Source organism: Danio rerio, chromosome 7 (genome assembly GCF_049306965.1).
Source record: "Danio rerio strain Tuebingen ecotype United States chromosome 7, GRCz12tu, whole genome shotgun sequence".
Lineage (NCBI taxonomy): Eukaryota > Metazoa > Chordata > Actinopteri > Cypriniformes > Danionidae > Danio > Danio rerio.
The window spans coordinates 79,585,001-79,612,586 of NC_133182.1; the positions used below are offsets into that span (position 1 = coordinate 79,585,001).

Consider the following 27,586-nt stretch of genomic DNA (forward strand, 5'->3'; position numbering starts at 1 on the left):
CAGTATTTACATGACACATAGAAATCTGATATATGGATATATATGCAAATAACATATATGTCATGTACTTATTTGTATTATATATATATATATATATATATATATATATATATATATATATATATATATATATATATATATATATATCCAAATATGGACAAGACATATATGTTATTTTCATATAGCCGTATATCAGATTTCTATGTGTGTTCCTTCACACTTTCTATATCTATGTGAAACAGGAGCTGATGATGGACAGACTTGATCAGTATGATCATATGCATAAGATTCTCAGATCAAGCACATTCATAAACACACAGGCAGACACACACACAGACACATTCCTGCATATACAGTAACTCATAGTGATTGAAATGAGCGCATAAATGAACATAATTGCAGCATTTGACACCTTAAAGGCACAGCTCACCCAAAAATCAACATTTACTGATTGCTTGTTTACCCTTAAGTGATTGTACAGGTTCATTTTGGTCATAAAGAAGATATCTGAAGAATGTTGGAAACTCAAAGCCACTGACTTCTATAGTAGCAACTAAGAAAACAATGGAAGTCAATGGTTACCGGTTTCCATCATTCTTCAGAGTATCTTATTTTGTCTTTAACAGAAAAAAGAAAGCCAAACAGGTGTGGGACAATTGGAGGATGAGTAAATGATGACAGGATTTTCATTTATGGGTGGACTGTTTCTTTAAGTACATTAATAAGATTATCATTGATTAAATAAATACCTTCACACTGAAATCTTATTATTTCAGACACTAATTTCCACTTTGCCAAATCACAGAAAAACAAATTAATAGTTTTAGCCATACTTGTTTTTTTTTTTTTTTTTTTAACATACAAACTCTTCAAAATAGAAAATCCATTAAATAATTATTTTTCTGATGGCAAACACATGTTTTTTTCTTTTGGCTGACACTAATTAATCATTTTAATGACATTAATTCTATAAGTTTCCAATATAAAAATAGTCGCCAGTATAAAAATAACACCTGTGGTGTTAAATTTAACACCGGTAATGTGTGTGTGTGTGTGTGTGTGTGTACAGTGTCCACACTGTAGTGCAGGGGTGCTCAATCCTGTTCTTGGAGATCTGCCTTCCTGCAGACAGGGTTCATACAGTCATGCAAAACCTGGAAAAGTCATGTAATTTTGACATGGCATTTTCCAGGCCTGGAAAAGGTTGTAAAAACAAAACAAAAAAAAAAAAAAAACCCACAAAGTTTTGGAAAAGTCATGGAAAGCAGATATTTGTATTGAGGTTGTTTACTTCTGTTCTGTCTTTTGCCAATCACAATCTCTTATATTATTAGTGCTGTGTAAGCATTATCTAAATCAATTTTACTTAGATATAAATATAAATTAAAACTAAATAAATTGCTGCGTGTTTTACGATATGCTGAAATCAATTTAAACATGCAACGTCTTTCTTTTACCACCCATATGTAGACATTGCATGAAACACTAGGTCATAAAATTTTCTTAACTCTTGGAAAAAAATCATGGAAAACTGATGAAATTTTAGTAGTTAAAATGTGTATGAGCCCTGTGCAGAGCAACCTGACTGCAAACACACCTGTCTGCAATTACCAAGTGCTCCTTCACACTGCGTCACACTAGAGATCGAGCATGTGGAATTCTGTTATATGGCGCTGTTAAAAGGGGGCGGGGTCAAACAAGATCATTAGACATTTAAAAAAAAAGTGAGCGATTTGGTGCATTTTTTTACATTTCTGTCCAGAGAGGTCATGTTTCATGAGGTCTCACGCAGTCATGTGTGCGATTTGGCAGGTCAGAGTTCACCAAGCTTGAACTTTCAAATGCAGCGAACTGCAAAACTTGTCACGCATGCTTGCGTTTTTCAGTCTGACGCGTTCACATGCATATGAATAAAAGTCTATGGGCAATAAAAGTCCAGTGTGACCACAGCTTTAGTTGTGTTTGATCAGAATTACAGCTGAACTCTGCACAAGGTAGATCTCCAGGAACAGGATTGGCCACCACAGCTGTAGAGTGTAAAAGTTACACTTCTGATAGTGTTAATGTTTTTCACCCATTATGTGTAAACTCAACACTCACAGTTATTTATACGTTGGTTTTATATCAGTCTAGTTTAAGGCAAATTAATGAAAGATAACTGAATGGACCCGCAATTCTGGAAGTTTGGAGGCTTGTACTTGTATTTTTCTATGTGTGCTTGATGCTGTATGGAGTGTAGAAAGCAAAACATTCAACAAAGCATCTTCTTCTGGCGTGATTTCCAACCACATGAAGGTGAGTAACTGATGAAAGCGTGTTCATATTCAGCAGAAACAACTCATTAAAGGTCCCGTGAAATATAGATATTTAAATGTTAGTAACAGTATTGTTAGTTTTAAGGATATCTAAGCTACAAAACACTGACAAAATTCAAGATGTAAACCTCATATAGACATCTAAAGTTTGCAGTTTGTCACTTCCTCCTAAAAGACTCTACGATATTTATCAGGTCAAATCATACTTCTGTTTCTCATCAAATCTTCTGGCCAATCAGATGTTCTCTAGTGCATGACATGCCCCGCCCCCTTCCTCTGTTCATTTGATGCACTTGATCTCAACCACTCTCACTTACAGAGCTGTGATAAAAACAAACCCCATTGGGTCCTTTAAAAAGGGGGAGGGGCTAACATATGCCCCACCCTCTATTCATGTTTCAGTTAAGACTGCCAAACACCAAATAAAAAAATATATATATATTTCAAAGCACTTCACGGGACCTTTAACAACCCTGAGCTCAAATATAAAGCCACTGCAGTAACAACAAGACCCTTCATCAGTTTCAGAGTTTAACATGATGCTAAACTCTGATGAGCACAGTGAAATAAGCGGACAGACAGTCGCATTAATGGCAGCCGCTGGTCACTGGTGTCTCTGTAAAACTCACTGCGACAGCTCTCACCGGCCACATCCAACACGTCTGAAGGAGCATCGTTCATTCATTCTCTCCACGGGTCTCACGTGCCTTTAAAGGCCTTTAGAGGAGACGCTGAGGATGCTGTTCAGATATTTTGGATGAAGCTTTAGTGATAAGCCAGACTTTGAGGAACACAGAGAAGGAAAAAGGAGAGGACAGAAGGCATTGGCCGGTCTCAACGTACCTGGTAAGTCAAGGCGGCGGGACTGGTTAACAGCTGCAGAGAAAGGTCATGTGACTTTAGAGTTCAGCCGAAAATAACCCAGCACAGCATCACACTAAAGCTGCTATATGTACATTTTTGACTCTTATGAAGCATCTGTTTGCAGATTTTTAAGAAACATGCTAAGTAAACACGCTTGTTTGTCTGAAAAACAACACTAAAGTCCTGTAAATGTGTGTTCAGTGTCAGAATGTCTGTCTTTGTTTTGGTCTCTATAACCAGCCCACTGCCTGTTTAACCAATTCGACTTCAGCACCCCGGGTTGCCTTGGTGGGAAAAACTCTGCATTTCATTTCAGTCTTGAAGGATGTCTCAATGTATACATAAAAACATGTCCTCAGCAGTACAATAGTAGCCTCTCAAATGAGAAACAGATTCAGAGTTACACAAATCCAAGTGAGGTGCTATTTTAGGAGCAAATAATGTCAATATTACAAATGTAAAGATTATCTGTGCAGCTTAATAATCAGGCATGCTTGCTTCTGTGATCAATCTGGCAACCTGTGTGTGCATCATGTCAGAGGAGGAGTGGCCCAGTGAAAAAACCCTCTCTGATTTAAAAAAATGTAGACTGCAATACGCAGTTCAACCACTACATCCAATCACTCACTGACCCGCCCTAAAGTACCGATAGCTTGATTGTATATTATTGATTATCCCGCCCCAAAGGACTGATAGCTCCGCCCTAAAGGACTGATAACTCCGCCCCAAAAAAACTAATAGCCCCTCCCTAAATGACTGAAAGCCCCGTCCTAAATGACCAATAGCTCCAACCTAAATTACTGATAGCCCCGCCCTTATTAATTAATAGCTCCACCCCAAATGACTGATAGCCCCACCTTAAATCACTAATAGCCCCACCTTAAATTACTGACAGCCTTGCCCTAAATGACAGATAGCTCTCCCCTTAATTGACTGATAGCTCCACCCTAAATGCCTGATCGGCCCACCCTAAGTGCCTGATAGCTCCACGTTAAATGTGTGATAACCCCGCCCTAAATGCCTGATAGCCCCGCCCTAACGGACCAGAAGTCAACAAAAGTTGTTTCAATTGTGGTAGGGAAGGTTAATACCATAATTAATAATTCATGATTAAAGATTTTGATGGCAAGACATATTTTTACCAAAAGCTTGAAGTGCTGAGATGCATATAGTTTATAGCAAACACTACTATATACACATATAACTAATTTTAAAGAGCAAATTTAGATTACATGCTGAGTTTAACTTCACTTGAGTGAACGGTTGGAAAACTCATTTATTTATTTCAGATTTGAGGGAAGCAGTTGTTCTGCACAAGCCCATCTGTGCTTTATTTTTAACACTTTCCCAGCACTTCTGTTCTGTTGTAATATGGTCTCAGCATGTCTTAAGCTTGTCTGTATGCTGTCAACAGATGTTCAGAAGCAAACTGAAATAAACAACCAGGGCTCTCTGGAAATATATACTCGCTGAAATGAAAACTAAAAGAACTGAAACACAACTTTTATTAAGCTTAATAAACTCCTGTTAGAAAAAAAAGGTGTAATGGAGGTACAAAAGCTATAACTGTACCTCTATGGCTCTAAAATGGGTCTAAAAACTTTACTATAGTCTTTTTGTAATGTAAAGTCAATTATAATGTAGTATTGACAATACTTTGTTAATGAATGCTTTAGTTTAGCATTAACTATAGTGAACTGATCAACTGTAATAAATACTATACAGTAAACGATAGTGTAATGTAGTATAATATACACTAAAGTTGGGTTGTGTTACCATAGCAACTATAGAATTACCACATCAGAACAATTACTGCAGTTGTTCTGTTACCATAGCAACTATATAATCAACACAGGTTAATTACAATTGTTGTTCTGTTACCATGGCAACATTAGAATTACCACATCAGATCAATTACTGTAATCGTTGTGTTACCATAGCAACTTTAGAATTACCACATCAGAGCAATTACTGTAGTCGTTCTGTTACCATAGCAACTATATAATCAACACAAGTTAATTACGATAGTTGTTCTGTTACCATAGCAACATTAGAATTACCACATCAGATTCATTACTGTAGTCGTTGTTTTACAATAGCAATTATAGAATTACTTCATCAGATCAATTACTGTTGTCATTGTTACCATAGCAACTATAGAATTACCACTCAATTACTATAGTTGTTGTGTTACCAAAGCAACTATATAATTACAACTTTAGATCAAATACTGTAGTTGTTGTTACCATAGCAACTATAGAATTACCACATCAGATCAATTGCTGTAGTCGTGTTACCTTAGCAACAATAGAATCACCACATCAGATCAATTACTGTAGTTTTGTTACCAAAGCAACTATAGAATTACCTCTTTAGATCAAATACTGTAGTTGTTGTGTTACCATAGCAACTATAGAATCACCACATCGGACCAATTTCTGTAGTCGTGTTACCATAGCAACTATAGAATTACCTCTTTAGATCAAATACTGTAGTTGTTGTGTTACCATAGCAACTATAGAATCACCACATCTGATCAATTACTGTAGTCGTTGTTATCTTAGCAACCACAAAATTACCACATCAGAATAATTACTGTATTCATTGTGTTACCATAGCAACTAAAGAATCATCACAACAGATCAATTCTATAGTATGGTAAAAACACTACAGTATTTACTATAAATTACTTTATTATTTTTGTATGTGGGCTTATAGTAATTTTGTAACCAAAATATTATACATTAAAGATGGCTGTTGTACGTTAATAGGTACAATTTTATACATGTTGTGATGTTGAACATGTTGACCATAGTGCATGATTTGTAAACTAACATAATTTGACATGTTTCTGACACATCCAGCTCTATTTGTGTCTGGCATTGTAAACTTGCTTGGTAGCTCACCTGGTACCGCATCGTCTTAATCATACAAAGCTCTCAGAAATTATAACAAGATAACATGGCTGATAATGAAAACTTCAGACACACAGCAGCATGGAGAAGAGCTTTGTAAATAGTCTGCTGTTATTAACAGAGCATCTAAAGGCACATTATAACCATTAAACTACCTGCTGAGTAAAGTTGACGCTGCTCTGTGTATGTTACAGCAGACTGTTGATTTGAGAAATGTGAGAAGATGACAGCTGAAATGACTCAGCTATGATTCACATCTGACAGCATGTGTTCAGACAGAGACAGAAGCTTATAAACCGAGGGAAAAAATAACCTTTCTTCTAGCAGAATCACTTCTGATAATTGTTTCGTGAGAAAGGACTGAAAGGTCATATTCAAATCTCTGTTTTAGATGGTGGAGAGGACTCATTTCCCCATTGGAAATGTTTTATTCGTATTGCTTGTGATGTTAGACCGTCTGACCTTTAGTTCAGAAGTCAATGGGCTCAGGAAATCACAAAACAATGAGGAGAACAGTCAATTCCGTCTTTAACCTCCAGGTTCAGAGGTCGTTTCACAAGCTCTGCATTAACAAGTAACAAACAGTAGCATGATGTTTTTTTTTAGAGATATTTTAGTGAATAACCAGACCGATCTCTCAAGGAAATGTAATTATTTTTCGTTTTGTGTGTTTAGTGGCTAATTCGTGCAAATTCAATGTGCGATTTTTAAAAGTAGGCTTGGCAGCAAACCCCGCCCCTAAACGCAATCATCATTGGGGATAAGCAAATCGTACTAAAATGTATGAATGATATTGTATAAATTCATAAAAATTAGCTACTAAATCAAAAAGTTAAAAATTGCTATGAGATTGCGTCATTTTTAGATATATTTTTTGTTCGTAGTGAAAAACCAGGCTGATCTTACGAGGAACGGAGTTATTTCGCGTTTTGTGTCTCATTCGTATAAGTTCAGTTGTAAAATTTTATTTTTATTTATTTTTTTTTTTTAAGTAGGCGTTGCACCAAACTCCGCCCCTAAAAGCAATCATCATTGGGCATAAGCAAATTGTGGTAAAATGTATGAATAAGATGGTATAACTTGTAGCTACTAAATCAAAAATTAGAAAATTGCCATGAGAATGTGTCATTTTTACAGATATTTTTTGTTTGTAGTGAATAACCAGCCTGATCTTATGAGGAACATAGCTATTTTACGTTTTGTGTCTAATTCGTATGAGTTCAGTTGTATAATTTTAGTATTTATTAAATTATTTTAAGTAGGCATGGCACCAAACCCCGCCCCTAAATGAAACTATCATTGGAGATTAGCAAATCATGCTTAAATGTTTAAATGGGATTGTATAACTTCATAAGAATTAGCTACTAAATCAAAAAGTTACAAATTGCTATGAGATTGCGTCATTTTTGGAGATTTTTTTTGTTCGTAGTGAATAACCAGCCTGATCTTACGAAGAACGTAACTATTTTACGTTTTATGTCTAATTCGTATGATTTTAGTATTTAATTTATTTGTATTTTTTTTAAAGTAGGTGTTGCACCAAACTCCGCCTCTAAATGCAACCATCATTGGGGATAAGCAAATCGTGGTAAAATGTATGAATAAAATTGTATGAATGCATGCGAATTAGCTACTATATCAAAAAGTTACAAATTGCCATGAGAATGCGTCATTTTTGGAGATATTCTTTTGTTCGTAGTGAATAACCAGCCTGATCTTACGAGGAATTTAACTATTTTATGTTTTGTGTCTAATTCGTATAAGTTCAGTTGTAAAATTTTAGTATTTATTTTTATTTATTTTTTTAAGTAGGCGTGGCACAAAACCACGCCCCTAAACGCAACCTTATATTTTTAAAAAGCACAGTATTGGGTCATTTATGTATATTATTTTAATAATTGCATTACCATAGCAACTATAGAATCAACACAACTTCTCCTTTTTGGTTTAATGGCGAGTGGCAAACCAGCTTAAGGTGCATTTTCGCTACCTACTGTGTTGGAATGTGAGACCTCAATGTGCGGAAGGATAACACTTAGGGTTAACGGATATGACAACTCAGTCGGTAAAATCCATAAAAATCCTTTTAAATGCTTTACACAATTCAATTTATCGATATATTAATATTGCAGGTTTGTGCATAAGTCTAACTCACATCTCTGGAAGTCTCTCTGTTGTCTTGTGCTTTCTTGAGAGTCTTGGTTTGGCTGCTGGTTCGGTGTGAAAGAGTGATTCATTGGCTTCAGTGACTCATTTGAAGCTTCACAACAGATCTGACTCACTAAACGGCAGCTCATGTCTCAGTCTCCAGCACGCATAAAATCATCCCGTTCTCCAACTGTACACCCATAAAACAGCATAAAAGATGGATGCTTTTAATTCAGAGATCCTAAAAGCAACAATCAATTCAGTGAATCCTCGTTTTCTGACGTGCCCATTTTATATCGCCAGGGAAATATGAGGACTACAGAAAAAGACACATTAAAAATCATAACTACAATCCAGAGGACAGTATAATGAAACGCAAATCCTCTTCACTTTCCGAAGAGCACATTACTATATCAGCAGATGCTCCTGTTCATATTGTATAACTAGTTTGATTTATGGCAAGATATAAAAGATACGGTCGCACTTTACAATTGTTAACATTATCACACTAATCAAATGCTTCCTGGTCACACTTTACGATAAGAGTCCATTAGTTATTGTATGTACTAACATGAACGAATGACGAACAATGCATTGTTAATGTTAGGTAATGAAAATAAAGTACCCTGCAGAAAAATCCAGCTGCAACCAGCCTACGCTGGTTTTAGCTGGTTGACCAGCCTGGTTTTAGAGGGGTTTTGGCCACTTCCATGCTGGTTTCCAGCCATTTCTAACCTGGTCTTAGCTGGTCAGGCCAGCCAAATCCAGCTAAAACCAGCTTGACCAGCCTAGCCAAGCTGGGAGTCCAGCCAAAACCAGCTATATCCAGCTTAAACCAGGCTGGTCGAGCTGGTTTTAGCTGGTCATTTTCCAGCCTGACCAGCTAAGACCAGGCTGGAAATGGCTGAAAACTAGCCTGGAAGAGGCCAAAACCCCTCTAAAACCAGACTGATCTACCAGCTAAAACCAGCCAACCAGCCTAGTCTGGTTTAAGCTAGATTTTTCAGAAACTATAACTATAGTTTATCATTAGTTATTGCTATCTACCAATGCATTAACTAACCCAGCTCTGGTTTTTAATGATGCATTAATGTTGCATGATGCTTTATTCCTAGATAATATCCCTGCAGAAAAAAAAAACAGCTTAAACCAGCCTAGGCTGGTTGGCTGGTTTTAGCTGGTCGACCAGGCTGGTTTTAGAGGGGTTTTGACCATTTCCAGGCTGGTTTCCAGCCATTTCCAGCCTGGTCTTAGCTGGTCAGGCTGGAAACTGACCAGCTAAATCCAGCTAAAACCAGCCTGACTAGCCTGGTTTAAGCTGGACATAGCTGGTTTTGTCTGGGTTCCCAGCCTGGCTAGGCTGGTCAAGCTGGTTTTAGCTGGTCATCTTCCAGCCTGACCAGCCAAGACCAGGGTGGAAATGGCCAAAACCCCTCTAAAACCAGCCTGGTCGAGCCTAGGCTGGTTTAAGCTGTTTTTTTCAGTAGGGATGTCATTAGTGTGAAAAGGAGTCAAAGTTGTTGTCGTACTGCCCCCCCTAGTGTCTACGCATCCTGCTGTGGCGATCTCTGAAATGGAGACTGAGCCAAAGGCAATGAAGGACCACAATGGAAACAGGCCTTTATGGTGTTTTTATCCTCGAGGGTTTTTTCCTGACTGTATTTTGTCTATATAATAATGTACGTCATGATGCTCCCTGCTGCTTTATTCTCCAGTCACTCACACTGAGCTGTTTTCAACTTCATCTTGCCAAATGTCAGGCTGACGGCAGCGAGTTTCAGGCCTCAGACGGCAGTAAATCTGGACTGGAGTCAACAGCTGAGAGACGCGAGTGCTCTTGCGAGTGTGATTCAGCTGTAATATGAACTCGTAAATGAACACGGAGCGCTCTGGCTTCAGCCCGGAGCAGAAATGATGGCAAACAGAGAGAGAAATGCACATAATGAAGCGTGTGAAGCGGCTCTTCATCACTGATTGCTCATTCATGGAGCCTCTGTGGGGCTGAGATGCATCTGCTTGTTCAGTTTGGAGGATGTAAAGAATCACGTGAGCTGGAATTATACTGGCTTTGTATAATTTGCCTGCTACATCTATGACTAAACGGACAGGGGAATTATATAAGCATCCTGAATTCAGCTGATTTGTCTTCTTAGATGTGCAATTGAAGTCAGAATTACTCGCCCTTGTTTGAATTTATTCAATTATTTCCCAATCAATGTTGATTCAGATTCAGGAATTTCTCACAGTATTTCCAGTATTAATGTTTGTTCTTCTGGAGAAAGTCTTATTTGTTTTATTTTGGCTAGAATAAAAGCAGTTTTTAATTGTTTTAAAGCCATTTTAAGCTCAATAATATTAGCCCCTTCAGCAATATTAATTTTGGATTGTCTCCAGAACAAACCACTGTTATACAATAGGTGTGTTCGACTTCATGAAGCGCCGTGCAGATCGACTGAAATCTGTCTTAAAGCGGTGCATGCTGGTTACCCTAATTAAGCCTTTAATTGTGACTTTAAGCTGAATACTACTGTTTTGAAGAATATCTAGCCTATTATTATGTGCTGTCATCATCCAGGCGGGGACAGAGGGGACATCCCATCCCCCCCACCCCCAATCAGAGGATTGCCTCCTCCAAAAAAAAAGAGCAAAATAAATTGCACACACTATTGTAAAGATTTTATGCATGTATACCTAAAATATTTGTCTAATTCCAAAAAAGAAGAAACAAAAGATGCATTTAGAAACAGCTGAATTCCCCCTCTCGTTCCTCACAGTGGTTTGTCTGCAGTTCAACAGGTGTGTGGCTGTGGCTCAATTCATGTTGAACTTTAACTTTTTTTCCCCCTTTAAATTCAAATGAGATTAAAAGAGGGCGGAGCTACAGATGCCTGTGTGTCAGCATAGTGGCAGATTCAAAATGACTCAGGGCTGTTGTTTATGCTAATGAGGGAGAGACGGTCACTAGTGGGCGGGACTTTCTCCCTCTGATGACGCATTGTTATAAAAAATTATAATAAAATAAAAATAAATAAACAAAATGATGATGATGCCATGTGATTGGTCATCATGACTGCCGCATCTTTGAGCCCCAGAGTGTCCGGCTGTCCGGCTCCGTTTTCAACTCTGCCCCCACCTGCGCTCGGCTAATCTTGATGATCACCGGCTGCAATCATGGTTCAAGTCGAACGCACCTATTGACTTGCCTAATTACCCTAACTTTACCCTAATTAACCTAGTTAAGCCTTTAAATGTCACTTTAAGCTGAGTACCAGTCTCGAAGGACATCTAGTCTAATATTATGTGCTGTCATCATCCAGGCGGGAACAGAGGGGACATGTCCCCCCTATCAGAGGATTGGCTCCTCCAAAAAAAATTGCTAAATAAATTGCACACTCTATTGTGAAAAATATATGCATGTATACCTGAAATATTTGTGAAAGTCCAAAAATAAAGAAGCAAAATATGCATCCAGAAACAGCTGAGTTCCCTCTCCCGTTCCTCACAGTGGTTTGGCCCAATGTCTGCTATCCCAGTTCAACAGGTGTGTGGCTGTGGCTCAATTCATGTTAAACTCCAGTAAATAGGGTATCTTTATCACTGTAAATAAAGGATTCTCTTTAATGTAGTAGACGCAGACTCATTCATAAACTGTTACTGCACAAAAATGCTGATGTAATTTCCATAAATCTGCAATATTAGTAATTAAATTATTACCTAGCAATAGCTTGTTGCATAGTGCACTGCTGCTAACACGCCAAAGCCATGCATTGTTTTATTTGTGATGACTTGGGATGACGTTAACTTAACATTAACGGCCACAATTAGCATATTGTTTAACTGTGCGCTTACTACATGAGCACTGTGCTGCGTCGGAACATAAATGTCACTGTTTTGTTTTTTGTATGATCAATTTCTGTTCAGTTCTTAAGTGTCTTAATTAATGTTGACGTATTCAGGCAAAGTCATATATTATTTATTTATTATTTTATTTGTAAAATTGCTCATCAGAAGTTTTATATTTATTGTCCCCGCATTCTGCCGTTTTGGTGACTGTCCCTTTAAATTCAAATGAGATTAAAAGAGGGCGGAGCTACAGATGCCTGTGTGTCAGCATAGTGGCAGATTTAAAATGACTAGGGCTGCTGTTTATGCTAATAAAGGAAAGCTGGTCACTAATGGGCGGGGCTTTCTTTCTCTGATGACACGTACAAAGGGAGAATGTCGATCAAAGTGACGAAAACCTGACATATGTCTCAAATAAAACACCTGAACAGGTAAACTATTATTAAAAAAAAAAATAAAGCACCCTAATATACTAACATATACGGAGTTAATTTATAAGAATTCTCTGGCCTATTTTTAGCGATCCTCACATGATAGAGCATAATTTCACCCACATTTTGAAGTTCAGTCATTATAGATGCTGTCTTCAGTTTTGTGAATACCAAAATAGCCAGCCCGATCTCACGAGAAAACATAAGTATTTTACGTTTTGCCGGTTTAGTGGAGAATTCGTACGAATTCATACGAGTTCAGTCGTGCGAAATTGTAGGATTTTAAATAGGAGGCACCTAACCCCACCCCTAAACACAACCGTCATTGGGGGATGAGTAAATTGTACAAAATTGTACGAATTAGATTGTACAAATTCATACGAATTAGCTACTAAATCAAAAAGTTACGAACTGCCATGAGACTGTGTTGAAATAGCACGTTATCTGAAGACTTAAAGGGCCACGAAACACCAAAACACATGTGTTGAGCTGTTGACAGTCGTATATGTGTCCCACACTGCTATAAACACTATTAGGACACCTATATTTCACTAAAACGTGTAAATTGGTTGTTTTTGTGTTATTTCAAGCAAATTCATACTTCCAGTTTGAAACAAATTTTTGAAGCTGCGTCACGGTCATGAGATAATAGCGTGTATTCCAGCGTGCAGACTGGACATCTGTGCCAGAGTGTGTCTTATTACGTCTTACAGTGTGCTGCATTAATGCATGAGTAAAGCTTGGTTCAAACCAATCAGCGCGCTCTATTGTGCAACTTCATTAATATTCATTACTGTCACAGTGTTTAGACGACAGAGACGCCACGTTGTGTTGGCAAAACAAGTGTGAAGTGTTGCTTTTATAGTTTGCTGCAGTGAAGTTTTGTTTTCATTTTCTCTCTGTGAGAGCTCAGCTGGAGTCACGTGTGGATTAACAGTGTACGCGACGCTCGACAACAATAATTTACGTGTCTAAGGAGGATTATTGTTTACCTGAGAGCTGTTCTCATCTGCAAACGCTGAGATCCGGATTCGCTGCTCGTCTCCTCTTAATAAAGACGCGGCTCTAGTTGCTGGTGATTGTCCTGTCTCTACAGATTTGGTAAGTGAGTGACCAGTGCTCTTTGTTTATTCAGTTTGTTCGTATCGAATTAAGTTAACTATTGCAACGAGTGTAAACATGTTAGCACCGCAACCAAACTTTAACCTCGTGTAGGATTTTCACCGCATTTAGTGACCGGAATAACACACGCGGCTTTCTGACGCTACCTGCCGTGTGCATCTAAGTTTCCGGGAAATGCTGAGTTTTTTTCTCTCATTCGCCGTGCGGTATCAAACACTGCATGAAAAATACACGCTTAGAGCAGATCCTCCAATCAAATATCTCGTTTGTCGCGAGGGGCATGAATGAATTCCCTGAATGAAAGAGCCAAACTGCAGTTAAAGTCCAACATTTAATAATTTGGCAAATAATTCGACTACAGATGTCCATGTAAACACAGTCACTTTCTCCTGTGTGTGTGTGTGTGTGTGTGTGTGTGTGTGTGTGTGTGTGTGTGTGTGTGTGTGTGTATTTTGACTCTGAAACTCACGTGTGCCCAAATCAACACTTCCACACCATCCCACTTTAGTTACTCCGACACTCCCCCCTAAACAGAGCTGGACACGCCCATTTTTCTGACTTTTTCCAAAGTAGAGGTGTGAAACACCCTGCTGAAACTAGGGGGTTTCATGGCCCTTTAATAGTGAAACGACAGTATGTTCTCCTCCAAAATAGCATGAATCCTCCTTCATCTGTGTCCTGAACTCGACATGTTGTTCTCTCGTGGCTCAAACATGGACGAGCTGTGTAAATGTTTCATGGCCGCCCGGTGGAGTCTTACATAATAATAATTGTGTGCTTGGCGGCACACATGAGTTATTAATGCAGGAACTACAGGCTGTTATTACAGCCGCTGAACACCTCCTATCAGCCTTCTGTCAGGGAAGATGTGTGTTTTACTGTTTTATCTATTTATTAGAGATGATTTGATGCATTTATGAGGACAAGAATGCCATCGGTCAAAGATAACACAGTGACACACTCCACAATAAACCTCCATTAGTTCAGGAATGATGATGTGATACACACACATTCATAAAAACAAAACTATTTCAGTCTTCTTTGTCACATAGATATTTACATTAATATATAATTTGCATATGGTGAGCCAGTGGCGCAGTAGGTAGTGCCGTCGCCTCACAGCAAGAAGGTCGCTGGGTCGCTGGTTCGAGCCTCGGCTCAGTTGGTGTTTCTGTGTGGAGTTTGCATGTTCTCCCTGCGTGTGCTCCGGTTTCCCCCACAGTCCAAACACATGCAGTACAGGTGAATTGGGTAGGCTAAATTGTCCGTAGTGTGTGTGTGGATGTTTCCCAGAGATGGGTTGCGGCTGGAAGGGCATCCGCTGCGTACAAACTTGCTGGATAAGTTGGTGGTTCATTCTGCTGTGGCGACCCTGGATTAATAAAGGGACTAAGCCAACAAGAAAATGAATGAATTTGCATATTTTAGATCTAAATATATGGGGGGTCACGGTGGCGCAGTGGGTAGTGCGCAGTGGTGCAAGGTTGCTGGTTCGAGCTGGATCAGTTGTCATTTCTGTGTGGAGTTTGCATGTTGTGAATAAGTGTGTATGTGTGTTTCCCAGTGTTGGGTTGCAACTGGAAGGGCATCCGCTGCTTAAAACATATGCTGGATAAGTTGGTGGTTCATTCTGCTGTGGAGACCTCTGCTGAATAAAGGGACTAAGCCTAAAATTAATGGATGAACATATAAATATAAATAAATATAGGGGTGGCTCAGTGGTTAGCACTGTGACCTCACAGCAACAAGGTTGCTTGTTTGAGGCCCGGTTGGGTCTGTTGGTGTGTGGAGTTTGCATATTCTCCCCGTGTTGGTGTGGGTTTCCTCCTGGTGCTCCGGTTTCCCCCACAGTCCAAACACATGCGCTATAGGGGAACTGATCAACTAAACTGGCCGTAGTGTACGAGTTTGTGTGTGAATGAGTGTGTATGGGTGTTTCCCAGTACTGGGTATCCACCAGGAAGGGCATCCACTGTGTAAAACATATGCTGGAATAGTTGGCGGTTCATTCCTCTGTGGCGACCGCTGATAAATAAAGGACTAAGCTGAAGGAAAATTAATAAATAAACATTTTCTCCAATATGCATGTGTGCATTTATTAGCATTTTCCTGTAAATACTTGTGTAACGTAATGTAAATCAAATCAAATTTGCATTTACTGCACCTTTATCTCGCTGTATGTGTATTTACAGAATAATATGCACATCTTTACTGTAAAATAGAATTATTTTATTTATTTTTTTATTTTGTTTATTTTATTTTATTTAATATAATTTCCACAGTGCAACTTAAAAACACAGTGACATACTGTATATCTGTATGTACAGCAAAATACGGTTCATGTTAATGTTAAATACTGTGTTATTTAATAGTGTACACAACTTAAATATACACAGCGCACACACTTATATTATGAAATGTGCCAATTTTCAATAGTATCTGGATGCAGCCTTTATGATGCAAGCTGAGATTGCATCCCTCAGCGATGCAATGTCAGACACAATGCACTCAAATGGAGCGAGTGACGTCACTGTGATGGGAAGGGTTAGGGGTGGGGTAAGGTGAGCCCATTAAAAAGCATTGGATGCAGCTCAGATTGCACTGCACCAGGTCTGCAGCCAGACCCCTCTCCTAATTTTGAATGCATTTAGACATTATCCATGTACAGTGCTTAATTTGTAAATTGTGAGGTCTCGGATCAGATCGGGGTAACGGATCTGGCATGTTACTGGAGGAGAGACAGGTGTCGTGGGCGAAGGTGAAGAGCGTGGGGGAGGTTGTGGGTTTGGGTTATGGCAGCCGTACCAAAATGTACGATTTTAAAAAGGAGGCGTTGCACCCAATCCCACCCCTAACTCCAACCGTCATTGGGTGATGAGGAAATCGATCTAAATTGTACAAATTAGATCGTACAAATTCATTTGAATTAGCCACTAAATCAAAAAGTTACGAATTGCTGTGTGATTGCATTGGTTATGGTCACGGATGAAGAGGGTTGGGGAGTCGCGGAAGAAAGTGAAGAGCGGGGATCGCTAAAATGAGGTCCGACTTGTTCCATCACAAATTAAGCCCTGCCCATGCAGCTCTAATTATCTTATGTCACAGTTTTGATTCTGTCAAAGCAAAAAATAAATAAAATAAATTCTGTGTATTTATATTACTTGTAATATTTATTAATTGTCCTCTGGCTTAATCTCTATTTCAGAGGTCACCACAGCAGAATGAACCACCAACTATTCCAGCATATGTTTTACACAGCAGATGCCCTTCCAGCTGCAACCCAGCACTGAAAAGCAGCCATACACACACACACACACACACACACTCTTACACTATGGCTAATTTAGTTCATCAATTCACCTATAGCGCATGTGACTATGGAGGAAACCCATGCCAACACCAGGAGAACATGCAAACTCCACACAGACACACCAACTGACAGCCAGGACTCGAACCTTCTTGCTGTGAGGACACAGTGAGACACCATGCAGCCACCGTGCCGCCCTATGCTTATTTATATTTAGATGTTCATTCATTCATTTTCTTTTTGGCTTAGTCCCTTTAATAATCAGGGGTCGCCACAGCAGAATGAACCGCCAACTTATCCAGCATATGTTTTACGCAGCGGATGCCCCTCCAGCAGCAACCCATCACTGGGAAACACCCAACACACACACACTTATACACTATGGCAAATTTAGTTAATCAATGCCCCTATAGCGCATGTGATTGGACTGTGAGGGAAACTGGAGCACCTGGAGGAAGCTCAAGTCAACACCGAGAGAACATGCAAACTCTGTGAGGCCACCGTGCTAGCTACTGAGCCACCGTGCCGCCCTATTTGTAATGTTTGCTCCATTAAAAGTGTTGCTGTGCTGCTGAATATTTCAGCGCTGCTCCATCCTGCTGATGATGTAATATGAGAACAACAAGTTTTGTTTTTGGCCGACACAAATAAAGTCTGTCTAGCATGATGAATAATGCATCTGTGATCGAGCACACTGTGAGCTGCACATCTAAACTGGCAGCTTCCGAGAGACATGCTTTACATTTAAAGATCCCGTGAAGAGCTTTGAAATGTGTGTTTGATATTTGATAACTAGAAAGAGAGGGCGGGGCATAAAGTAGCTCCTCCTTTTGAAATCAAACAGCCAATAGCATTTAGTTGTACCACAGATCTGACCAATCTGCATACTTATATTACTTTTTAAAAATAGGGAGGTTTTTCGTGAAGAAAAAGTGTGTAACCAGGGGCATAGCGGACATTTTAAAAGTGGGTGGGACGGCTGTATACAAAAGTTTAGGTTCATATAATCATTAATCACCTGTTTCTAAATGGTCTCCCTGCTGAAAGATCCAGCTTAAACCAGGTTGGCTGGTTTCTCGACCAGCCTGGCTTTAGAGGGGTTTTGGCCTCTTCCAGGCTGGTTTCCAGCCATTTCCAGCCTGGTTTTAGCTGGACAGGCTGGGAGATGACCAGCTAAAACCAGCTTGACCAGCGTAGCCAGGCTGAAAGCCCAGCCAAAACCAGCTATGTCCAGCTTAAACCAGGATGGTCTAACTGGCTTTAGCTGGTCACTTTCCAGCCTGACCAGCTAAGACCAGGCTGGAAATGGCTGTAAACCAGACTGGAATTGGCCAAAAACCCATCTAAAACCAGGCTGGTCAACCAGCTAAAACCAGCCAACCATCCAAGGCTGGTTTAAGCTGGATTTTTCAGCAGGGCTCTAAAAGTCAGGGGGACGTAACTCCCTCAGGTATAGAAGTTCACATTGTTGTTGCAGATGAAATATAACACTGAAAACATGATTTAAATGTTTTCCATTAGGCTAGAAATTAAATAAAAGTCATTCAAACAACTTTATTGAAGCCTCTGTTGGTCTCGCGAGTCCGCCATATTTGTAGTTTGTTTACACTAATTTTCTCCGAGTTTGTAGTTCTAATCGAATTCCGAGTCCAGCGCGGTATATTGTCAGCAATATTAGCCATCCGGGAACCTTTGGCTTTATACACACTACATCTATGTTCAATTACTATTTAGGATGGGTAGTATGCGAATTAGGGCACATTTGATTGGTCAAGTTTTGATTAGAAACTGACGAAGAGGAGAAGCTTAAACAATCGCTGCTGCATTCAGGAGGAAAAAGTGTCGAACTGCAAACTTCAGATCAGTTTTATATCTTATAAACACGAATTCTGTCATTGTTTTGAAGCACATTAGCTTATAGATGTCATTAAATCTAAAAATACTTTTACTAAGATCTAAAGAAAATGTTATTTTAATTTAACCGGAGCTACAAATGTTTGATGAGCAGTTTATGTCAAGAGTTAATGCAGGATCAAATCCACTAGATGGCGCACTTTCAGCTTTAGCCTATGGCTTTAACCCAAACAAACGCTGTCTTGAGCTGTTAGCATGAGGGAAGATAATGACAAAGAACGAGAACCTTGCAAATTCAGGACAAGAAAAGGACAGAAAGAGGAACAGAAGCTGATGAATTTGAGAGCACTGCTCATACTGGCTAATATTAGTCTGAGCCCAAGATAGAAACCGCAGCAGAGGATTCAGAAACTGCGCACACAGATTCCTGAGCCTCCAGGGTTATAATTGTCACGATCAAGAAGACAAGTATAAAAGGTAAAAATAAACACAGTTGAGTGCACTAGAATGCATCATCACACACTGATGTTTGTGTTTTAGTGTTTATGCATGAGTGACTTATTTAATTAAGAATAAAAGTAATAAAGCAAGCTTGTCCTTGTGAACAGGAAGTTGCTGAGACTTTTAATTCTGTATGAAGAAACCTAATTTTATGGTATTAGAGACTGTTGAAGCCATATGCACTTTAAGAATCTTTGAACTTTATAATATATTTATTTAATTATCTTAGGTTTTGTGTAATTGTATTTTGTTGAACCCCTCTCGTCGCTCCACCACCCGCATATGTATTATTATTATTATACAATGGTTTGTGCTGAATTTTTAAATGAATATAAAAAAGAATGTTCATCAGCCAATCAGAACCAAGGATTCAACAGCTTAACTACATCACTACTCATAGTTATCCAAGCAACAGAGCATCAATACATCATATATTCTCATCATTACTGTTGTGTGGACATGACAAAAAGATTTAAGCCTTAAACTCTCAGAAATAATGGTACAAAAGCTGAAACTGGGGTGGTACCTTTTCAGAACTTACACTTTTGTTCTTTTTAGGTGTACTTATATGTACCTTTAGGGTACAATTTGGACCCATTAGGTACTAATATGTAGCTTTAAGCTACCAATATGAACCCATCAAGTACAAAAGTGCACCTTTTGAACAGTTACCACCCAGTCACGGCGTTTGTACCTTTATTTCTGAGAAAAACTTACTTGACATGATTTATGTTCATCTCTAAATCCAACACACTGTAAAACAATATAAAAAAGGAAAGAAAACTTTTCAAAGAAGAAACATGTGTGATTGTGTGCATTTCACCCAAAGCAGCACGTTTGTTATTCAGCAGACTGAACTGAAGCTTTCTGAATTGAACTGAACTGAAGCTTTCTGAACTGAACAGAATTTTTCTTTACTGAACTGAAGCTTTCTATACTAAAATGAATCTTTCTAGACTGAACCGAAGCTTTCTGAATTGAACTAAAATGAAGCTTTCTATACTGAAATAAAACTTTTTAAACTGAAGCTTTCTACAATTAAATGAATCTTTCTGAACTGAACTGAAGCTTTCTAAACTGAACTGAAGCTTTCGGAACTGAAATGAATCTTTCTATACTTAACTGAAGCTTTCTATACTGAACTGAAGCTTTCCCAATTTAACTAAAATGAAGTTTTCTATACTGAACTGAAGCTTTCTATAATAAAATGAAGCTTTCAGAACTAAAACGAATCTTTCTATACTGAACTGAAGCTTTCTATACGGAAATGAAGCTTTCTGAACTGAACTGAAGCTTTCTGAACTGAAGATTTCTATACTGAACTGAAGCTTTCGATACTGAACTGAAGCTTTCTGAACTGAACCGAACTGAAGCCTTCTGAACCGAACTGAATCTTTCTATACTGAACTGAACTGAAGTTTTCTGAACTGAAGTTTTCTGAACTGAACCGAACTGAAGCTTTCTGAAATGAACTGAACTGAAGATTTCTATAGTTAACTGAAGCTTTCTGAACTGAAGTTTTCTGCAGCACTGGACCAGGATTTCACTGCCGTCTCTGAGTTTCTCTCGAGATATTAAAGTTGCATGAGCTCAACTCAACTCTAAATGGACCACGAATCACTCTGAGACTCCCTTAGAACCTTAAAACAGTCTGATTTAGAACAAGACCAAACAAAAAATCTCTTTCCCAGCCAGTCTGAGTCACATAAGTGTGTCTGCACCGTCAGATTGTGTCCTCACTTCATCTGTGCAGAGCTCAGGAGTAATGGACTGTATATAATCTGGATTATGTAATAGAGAGCTTGATAATGCAGTACTGACTGTGCCTCATACAGGTGAGTGGACGTAACAAACCACTAGTAGAAAACACTCTTTTTGCTTCGAAATAACATTATTTTGCTTTCATTGGCAGATTATTCTGCTTGTTTGAATGAAAACTCATTTAATTTTGACTCGATATTTCTGAAAACAACACAATATTTTAAGTCTGTCCTGAAAATTCTTCTCGATTTAAGAATTTTAGATATTTGGACTAGAAATAAGACAAAAACTTTGCGTAAGAACTCTATTTTTGCACTTTCCTAAGGGTTTATCTTCATTATCAAGTGATTTCCCATACAGTTCACACAGAAAATGTCGCCAAATTGCCAGGATTTCACTCTGTGTAGTCGATTTATCAGCATATTTTACTGTATCGACGGCTGTAGTTTGTGTTAAAGGAAAGTTTGACCTCAATCATAATTTCAATAGGAGATGTCAGAGTATTATATTAGTAATATCAGTGCAAGTGGGATGAGAAACCTTGGAAGAACAAAGACAGAAAACCACTTACGTAGATGAAATTAAATGAAGCGCCACAGAGAACCACTCCAAGCTTGATAGATTTCTCGTTTTGGTGTGTGCGTTAAAGCTTTCGGCCCTGCTTTTATATATAGGAGGCCTTAACCACGCTCCTAAACATGCATTGCTTACTCAGAGTTTCTGTCCTGTTTCTAGTCTAAATATCTACAAATGCTTAAATCAAGAAGCGTTCTACAGACAAGCTCAAACTGTAGTCCTGTTTTCAGAAATATTGAGTCAAAATGAAGAGTTTTTCATTAAAACCAGCAGAATAATCTGACAATGGGGCAAGTTGAAACAAGCTTATTCTGTTTAACCCATACCTGCATGCAGTTACACTGCTGACTATCCAGCACACTTCAACCCAACCCTCGTAAACCTACCCTAACCACCTGACCTGTCCCTATCCTCCCCTCAGTAGTGTTCTGCATTACTTTATGAACACACTAAGTGGGGTGGGCCATTTATATGGAAACACCTTAGTTAAACAGGAATGATTAGTGATATTAACCACCTGTTTGTGGCATGTGAGGGGGCAAGATGGGTGGTGGCCATTTGGAAGTCGGCCATCTTGGATCCAACTTTTGTTTCTTCAGTAAGAAGAGGGTCATGTGACACATCAAACCTATTGGGAATTTCACAAGAAAAACAATGGTGTGCTTGGTTTTAACGAAGCTTTATTCTTTCATGAGTTATTTACAAGCCCCCTCACTTATGTGCAACTAACAGGTCGCTAATACCACCAATCATTCCCATTTAATTAAGGTGTATCCATATAAATGGCCCACCCTGTACATTGTATTTATTGTTTGATGCTGTGCAAGGTAGTTATGGTCACTCTTCAGGTGAGGTTTCTTTAGATGATGTATTAGCAATACTTGAGTTTCATGAACTAACGATGAACAACTGTGTTTTCATTAACTACACCCTGCTGAAAAATCAGCCTAGGCTGGTTGGCTGGTTTTAGCTGGTCGACCAGGCTGGTTTTAGAGGAGTTTTGGCCACTTCCAGCCATTTCCAGCCTGGTCTTAGCTGGTCAGGCTGGGAGATGACCAGCTAAATCCAGCTTGACCAGCCTAGCCAAGCTGGGAGTCCAGCCAAAACCATCTATATCCAGCTTAAACCAGCACGCTGGTCATTTTCCAGCCTGACCAGCTAAGACCAGGCTGGGAATGGCTGGAAACTAGCCTGGAAATGGCCAAAACCCCTCTAAAACCAGCCTGGTCAACCAGCTAAAACCAGCCAACCGGCCTAGGCTGGTTTAAGCTGGATTTTTCACCAGGGCAGTGAACAAATGCTGTAATAAATGTTTTGTCCATTGTTTGTTCATGTCAGTAAATGCATTAGCTAACATTAACTAATACGGCCTTATTGTAAAGTGTTTTTGTAGTGATCTACAACTCAACAGCAAGACTCTACTATTATTTTAGTGTTTGGGTTTACACTGAGAACAACAACCGCCTCAGCAGACTCAGAGTCAGGCTTATCTGTATTTAACATGTCTATTCAATTGAAACGGACAATCAAAAGATATTTTTAATTATAAACAATGATAATAAAAGTCTTTAATGTAGGCCTTTGAATAAGCATTTGCACAATTGGAATTGTTACTGGTCAGTTTAATGTTAGCAGGTCACCTGTGCTTGACATTTGGTCACATCGCTCCTCAATGCACTTCTTTGTATTTTACCCTGGCTTTTCCGCTTCTCCGTCCACCTAATATAAAGTGCTCTGAGTCTCCCACTGCGGGACTGACAGCAGATCAGCTGAACTGTAAGCGGACACTGAGGATCTCTAAAAACACCGACAGCAGCTGATGACCTACAGTACTGCTGCGTTCCAGACCACAGAGAGCAACACGGCGGCTAGTGTTATAATAATGATGACGAGAATAATCAGACGTCACGTGGACCCGCAAACAATTCACTCTAAAAAATTAAGATTATTCGTTGGATCACATCTGGAGAAACGCAAAACAAATATTAAAATGACATTTTTTAAATAATCTGTTGGGTTTGTCCACATTTGACCCAGCATTGGGTTGATATGTTTCAGCAATTTTTTAGAGGTAGAGCTGATGCGCTGAAATTAATAGAGGAACACTTCTGTGTATGGTGGGTTGCTGGGTTCTTTTAACCCAACCTTGGGTCAATTATGGACAAACCCAATGGACAAACCCACCCGTTGGTTATTTTTTTCCAATTACAAAACGTTTAAATTACACTTTTAAACCCATTTACTGTACACATTTGACCCAAAACTCCAAAACAATCCAACTAATCCATAAAGCGGATGGAAAGAATACTATAGAAGTCAGTGTTGACCAATCATTCTAGAACTGAACTTGACATTCAACCCATAACCCAATGATCCACTGAATCTCACCAGATACACTCTAAATAAAATGCTGGGTTGTTTTAACACAATGTTGGAATACATAATATTGACAAACCAAACATTAGGTTAATTTTTCAAATTAAACTAAGATTACATTTTTCAACCCAACTGTTGGGTTTGTCCACACTTGACCCAACATTGGGTTGTTTATATATATATAAATAAATATATATATATATATATATATATATATATATATATATATATATATATATATATATATATATATATATATATATATATATACATATTTTATTTTTTATTTTTTTTGTATGGTGGGTTGCTGGGTTGTTTTAACCCTACATTGGCTCAATTATGGACAAATCCAACGCTTGGTTATTTTTTTCAGTTACATTGACACTTTTTAACCCATTTACTGTCTATATTTGACCCAACATTACAAAATAATCCAACCAATCCACAAAGTTGATGATCACCACTGACGTCAACAGTATGGAGTAAATATGGAAGTCAACGGGTATCAGTCTTTATATATGTAAACTTCTCCTTTAAGGGATTCGACCCCATAACCCAATGTTCCACTGAATCTCACTTCAGACACTCTAAATACAATGCTGGGTTGTTTTACCACAACGCTGGGTCAAATATTGACAAACATTTGACCCAACATTAAGTTTTTTATAAAAGAACATTTATGTGTATGGTGGGTTGCTGGGTTGTTTTAACCCAACATCGGGTCAGTAATGGACAAACTCAATGTTTTGTTTCATGGTTTAAGTTACATTTGAATGACACTATATAACCCATTTACTGTACATATTTGACCCAGCATTCCAAAACAATCCAACCAATCCAAAACCATTGACTTCCATAGTAAGGAAGAAACACTATTGAAGTCAATGGTGACCAGTCATTCTAGAACTGAAGTTCTCCTTTAAGGGATTCGACCCCGTAACCCAATGATCCACTGAATCTCACTTCAAACACTCTGAAAAAAATGCTGGGTTGTTTTAACACAATGCTGGGACACTTAAAGCTTGATTATTTTTTCCAATTCAATTACTTATCCACACATTAGTTACTTCACGTCTAGACTACTGTAATGCACTTCTTTCTGGACTTCCTTCCAAACTTCTCCATAAACTCCAACTGGTTCAGAACCATGCAGCTCGTGTCATCTCTATAGGACCCCATCTCACGAGCACGTCACACCACTCCTCTATCAGCTTCAGTGGCTTCGAATTGATTTTAAAATATTACTTCTAACTTTCAAGGCACTTCATAATCTCGCTCCTCAATATCTCACTGAACTTCTCCATATCTCCACCCCTTCTCGTACCCTTAGATCAGCCAACAACTCCACCCTGGCACCACCTCGCACTCGATTGAGCACAATGGGAGACAGATCTTTTAGCTCTATGGCTCCTCGGCTATGGAACTCACTTCCAGTAGATCTTAGGAGCAGTGATTAGTCTTCACACTTTTAAATCACGTCTAAAGACCCATCTTTTTAAGCAGGCTTTTACTTAACATTGTTTTAATCATGTTTTTATTGTGTTCTTTTATATTCGCTATTGTGTTTTAACTTGTTTGGTCAATGATTGTTTTTATAATGTTTAATTTGTTTAGCATGTCTGCTGATGCTTATTGTAAGGCGACCTTGGGTGTCTAGAAAGGCGCCATTTACAAATAAAATAAATTATTATTACATGTAAATTACACTTTTTTAAAATCCACTTACTGGACATATTTGACCCAACATTGGGTTATGGCAGTCCCAGAATTGTTTCAGAGAGTTTGCATTCAAAGTAGTTCACCTCCAAATGTAAAGCTCTGTCTTACTTTAATTTATTCACTGTCTGCTTGTTGTAAAGACGCATATGAAGTTACTATCTCTGGTGAACACAAAAGATAATACTTGGGAAAGGTTAGTAATCCAAATAGTTGATGGTCACCATTGACTCCCATAGCAAGGAATAAACACTATAGAAATCAGTAGTGTGCACTCATTCTAGAAGTGAACTGAATGATCCCCTGAATCTCGCTTCATACACACTAAAGTAAATCGCTGGGTTGTTTTATCTTAATGTTGGATCAAATTTTGACAAATCCGACATAAATTACATTTTTTAACCCAACTGTTGGGCTTGTCCACATTTGACCCAGCATTGGGTTACTATGCTCCAGCGTTTTCTAGAGTATATAGAGCTGATGCACACATTTCTAGAAGAACATTACTGTGTGTGTGCTGGTTTGCGGGGTTGTTTTGACTCAACATTGGGGCAGTTATGGACAAATCCAATGCTTGGTTATTTTTTTCAATTACATTGACACTTTTTAACCCATTTACTGTCCATATTCGACCCAACATTCCAAAACAATCCAAAAAGTTGATGGTCGCTATTGACTTCCATATTAAGGACAAAGTTGACCAGTCATTCTAGAAGTGAACTTGTCATTCAACCCCATAACCCAATAGTCCTCGAATCTCACTTCATACACTTTTATACACACAAATTGACAAAGTTGTTTAAACCCAACGTTGGGTCAAATGTTGACAAACCCAACATATTCATTTCCAAATAAAATAAAACTATACGTTTCAAACCAACAGCTGGGTTTGTCTGCATTTGACCCAACATTTGTTTTAGAGCGTGTTCATTTAGTCGTTCATTCATCAGTTTCCCCAATCGCTTGGTTCTGATAATCCCTGACGCACCTCCAGAGCGAGCTCCTCCACCTCGAACTGTTTTCTGGCCATGCGGTCCTCCCCTACAGGCTTGTGCAGGTAGATCACCATCACGTCATACTTCTTCATCACAGACTTGTAGTTTTTAGCCGTCAGCTGATGAACTCTGTCCTTGCCATCGTATTCTGGGAAATCCAGACCCGTTTCGCTCCAGCACTGATAACCCAAAGACAGAAGAACCCCCCAAATCACCCAACGCCACTTCATGTCACTCTTAAGTCTCACTTGGAAAGGTTTGGAATACTTTTAGTTTCTTTATTTTACTTTGTTCCTAAATAAGTCAAAGTATTAGGAACAAGGTCCGACACGTGCGCCCGCCGCCCAGTGAAGAGCAGGACTGCAGCCTGCAGACTATAAACAGACACATGGGGAGGGGGCTAAGGGTTGAGTTGTTATATGGGTCAGAGACACTAGTATGACATTTGGACTGAATCCAGATCAGTCGAGCAAGAGACATGTCAAACTAGACTCTTTTTACCTGCTGGAGGCAAGACAACTATATGTGAAAAAGTACTATAGGGAAGAATATACCAGAAATCCTTTATATGCAGTTCACCGTAACACTTTACAGCAAGGTTGTATGTTAGTTTATGTATTTACTGTCAAACTTTTGACCTGCTGGAGGCTAGAGGATCATATTTAAAACTACTATAGTAAAGTATATGCCATATATAAATCTGATATACTACGATATATGCAATTTACAGTAACACTTAACAGTAATGTTGCATGTTAATTAATGTATTTACTGGCAAACTAGATCATTTTTACCTGCTATGGGCAAGAGAACCATATAAAAAGTACTATAGTAAAGTATATGATATGTAGATATACGACTT

General features: G+C 38.7%; 1 protein-coding gene across 3 annotated transcripts in view; it reads right to left on the reverse strand.

Annotated features, from left to right (window-relative positions):
- The window catches only part of casq1b (calsequestrin 1b), a 34,809-nt gene extending 7,723 nt beyond the window's left edge, over window positions 1-27,086 (reverse strand). Inside the window, exons 1-2 of one of the 3 annotated variants that reach the window (XM_005166628.5) lie at window positions 26,718-27,086; window positions 3,159-3,191 (exon numbers count right to left, since the gene is read on the reverse strand). In XM_005166628.5, coding sequence (XP_005166685.1) covers window positions 3,159-3,191; window positions 26,718-26,954 — 270 coding nt within the window. In that variant the 5' untranslated portion in view covers window positions 26,955-27,086. Of the gene's footprint in view, window positions 1-2,944; window positions 3,192-26,717 lie in introns of all 3 variants that reach the window. The other 2 variants (XM_073907140.1, NM_001076724.1) reach the window with 2 other exon arrangements.
- Window positions 27,087-27,586: the final 500 nt, after the last annotated feature.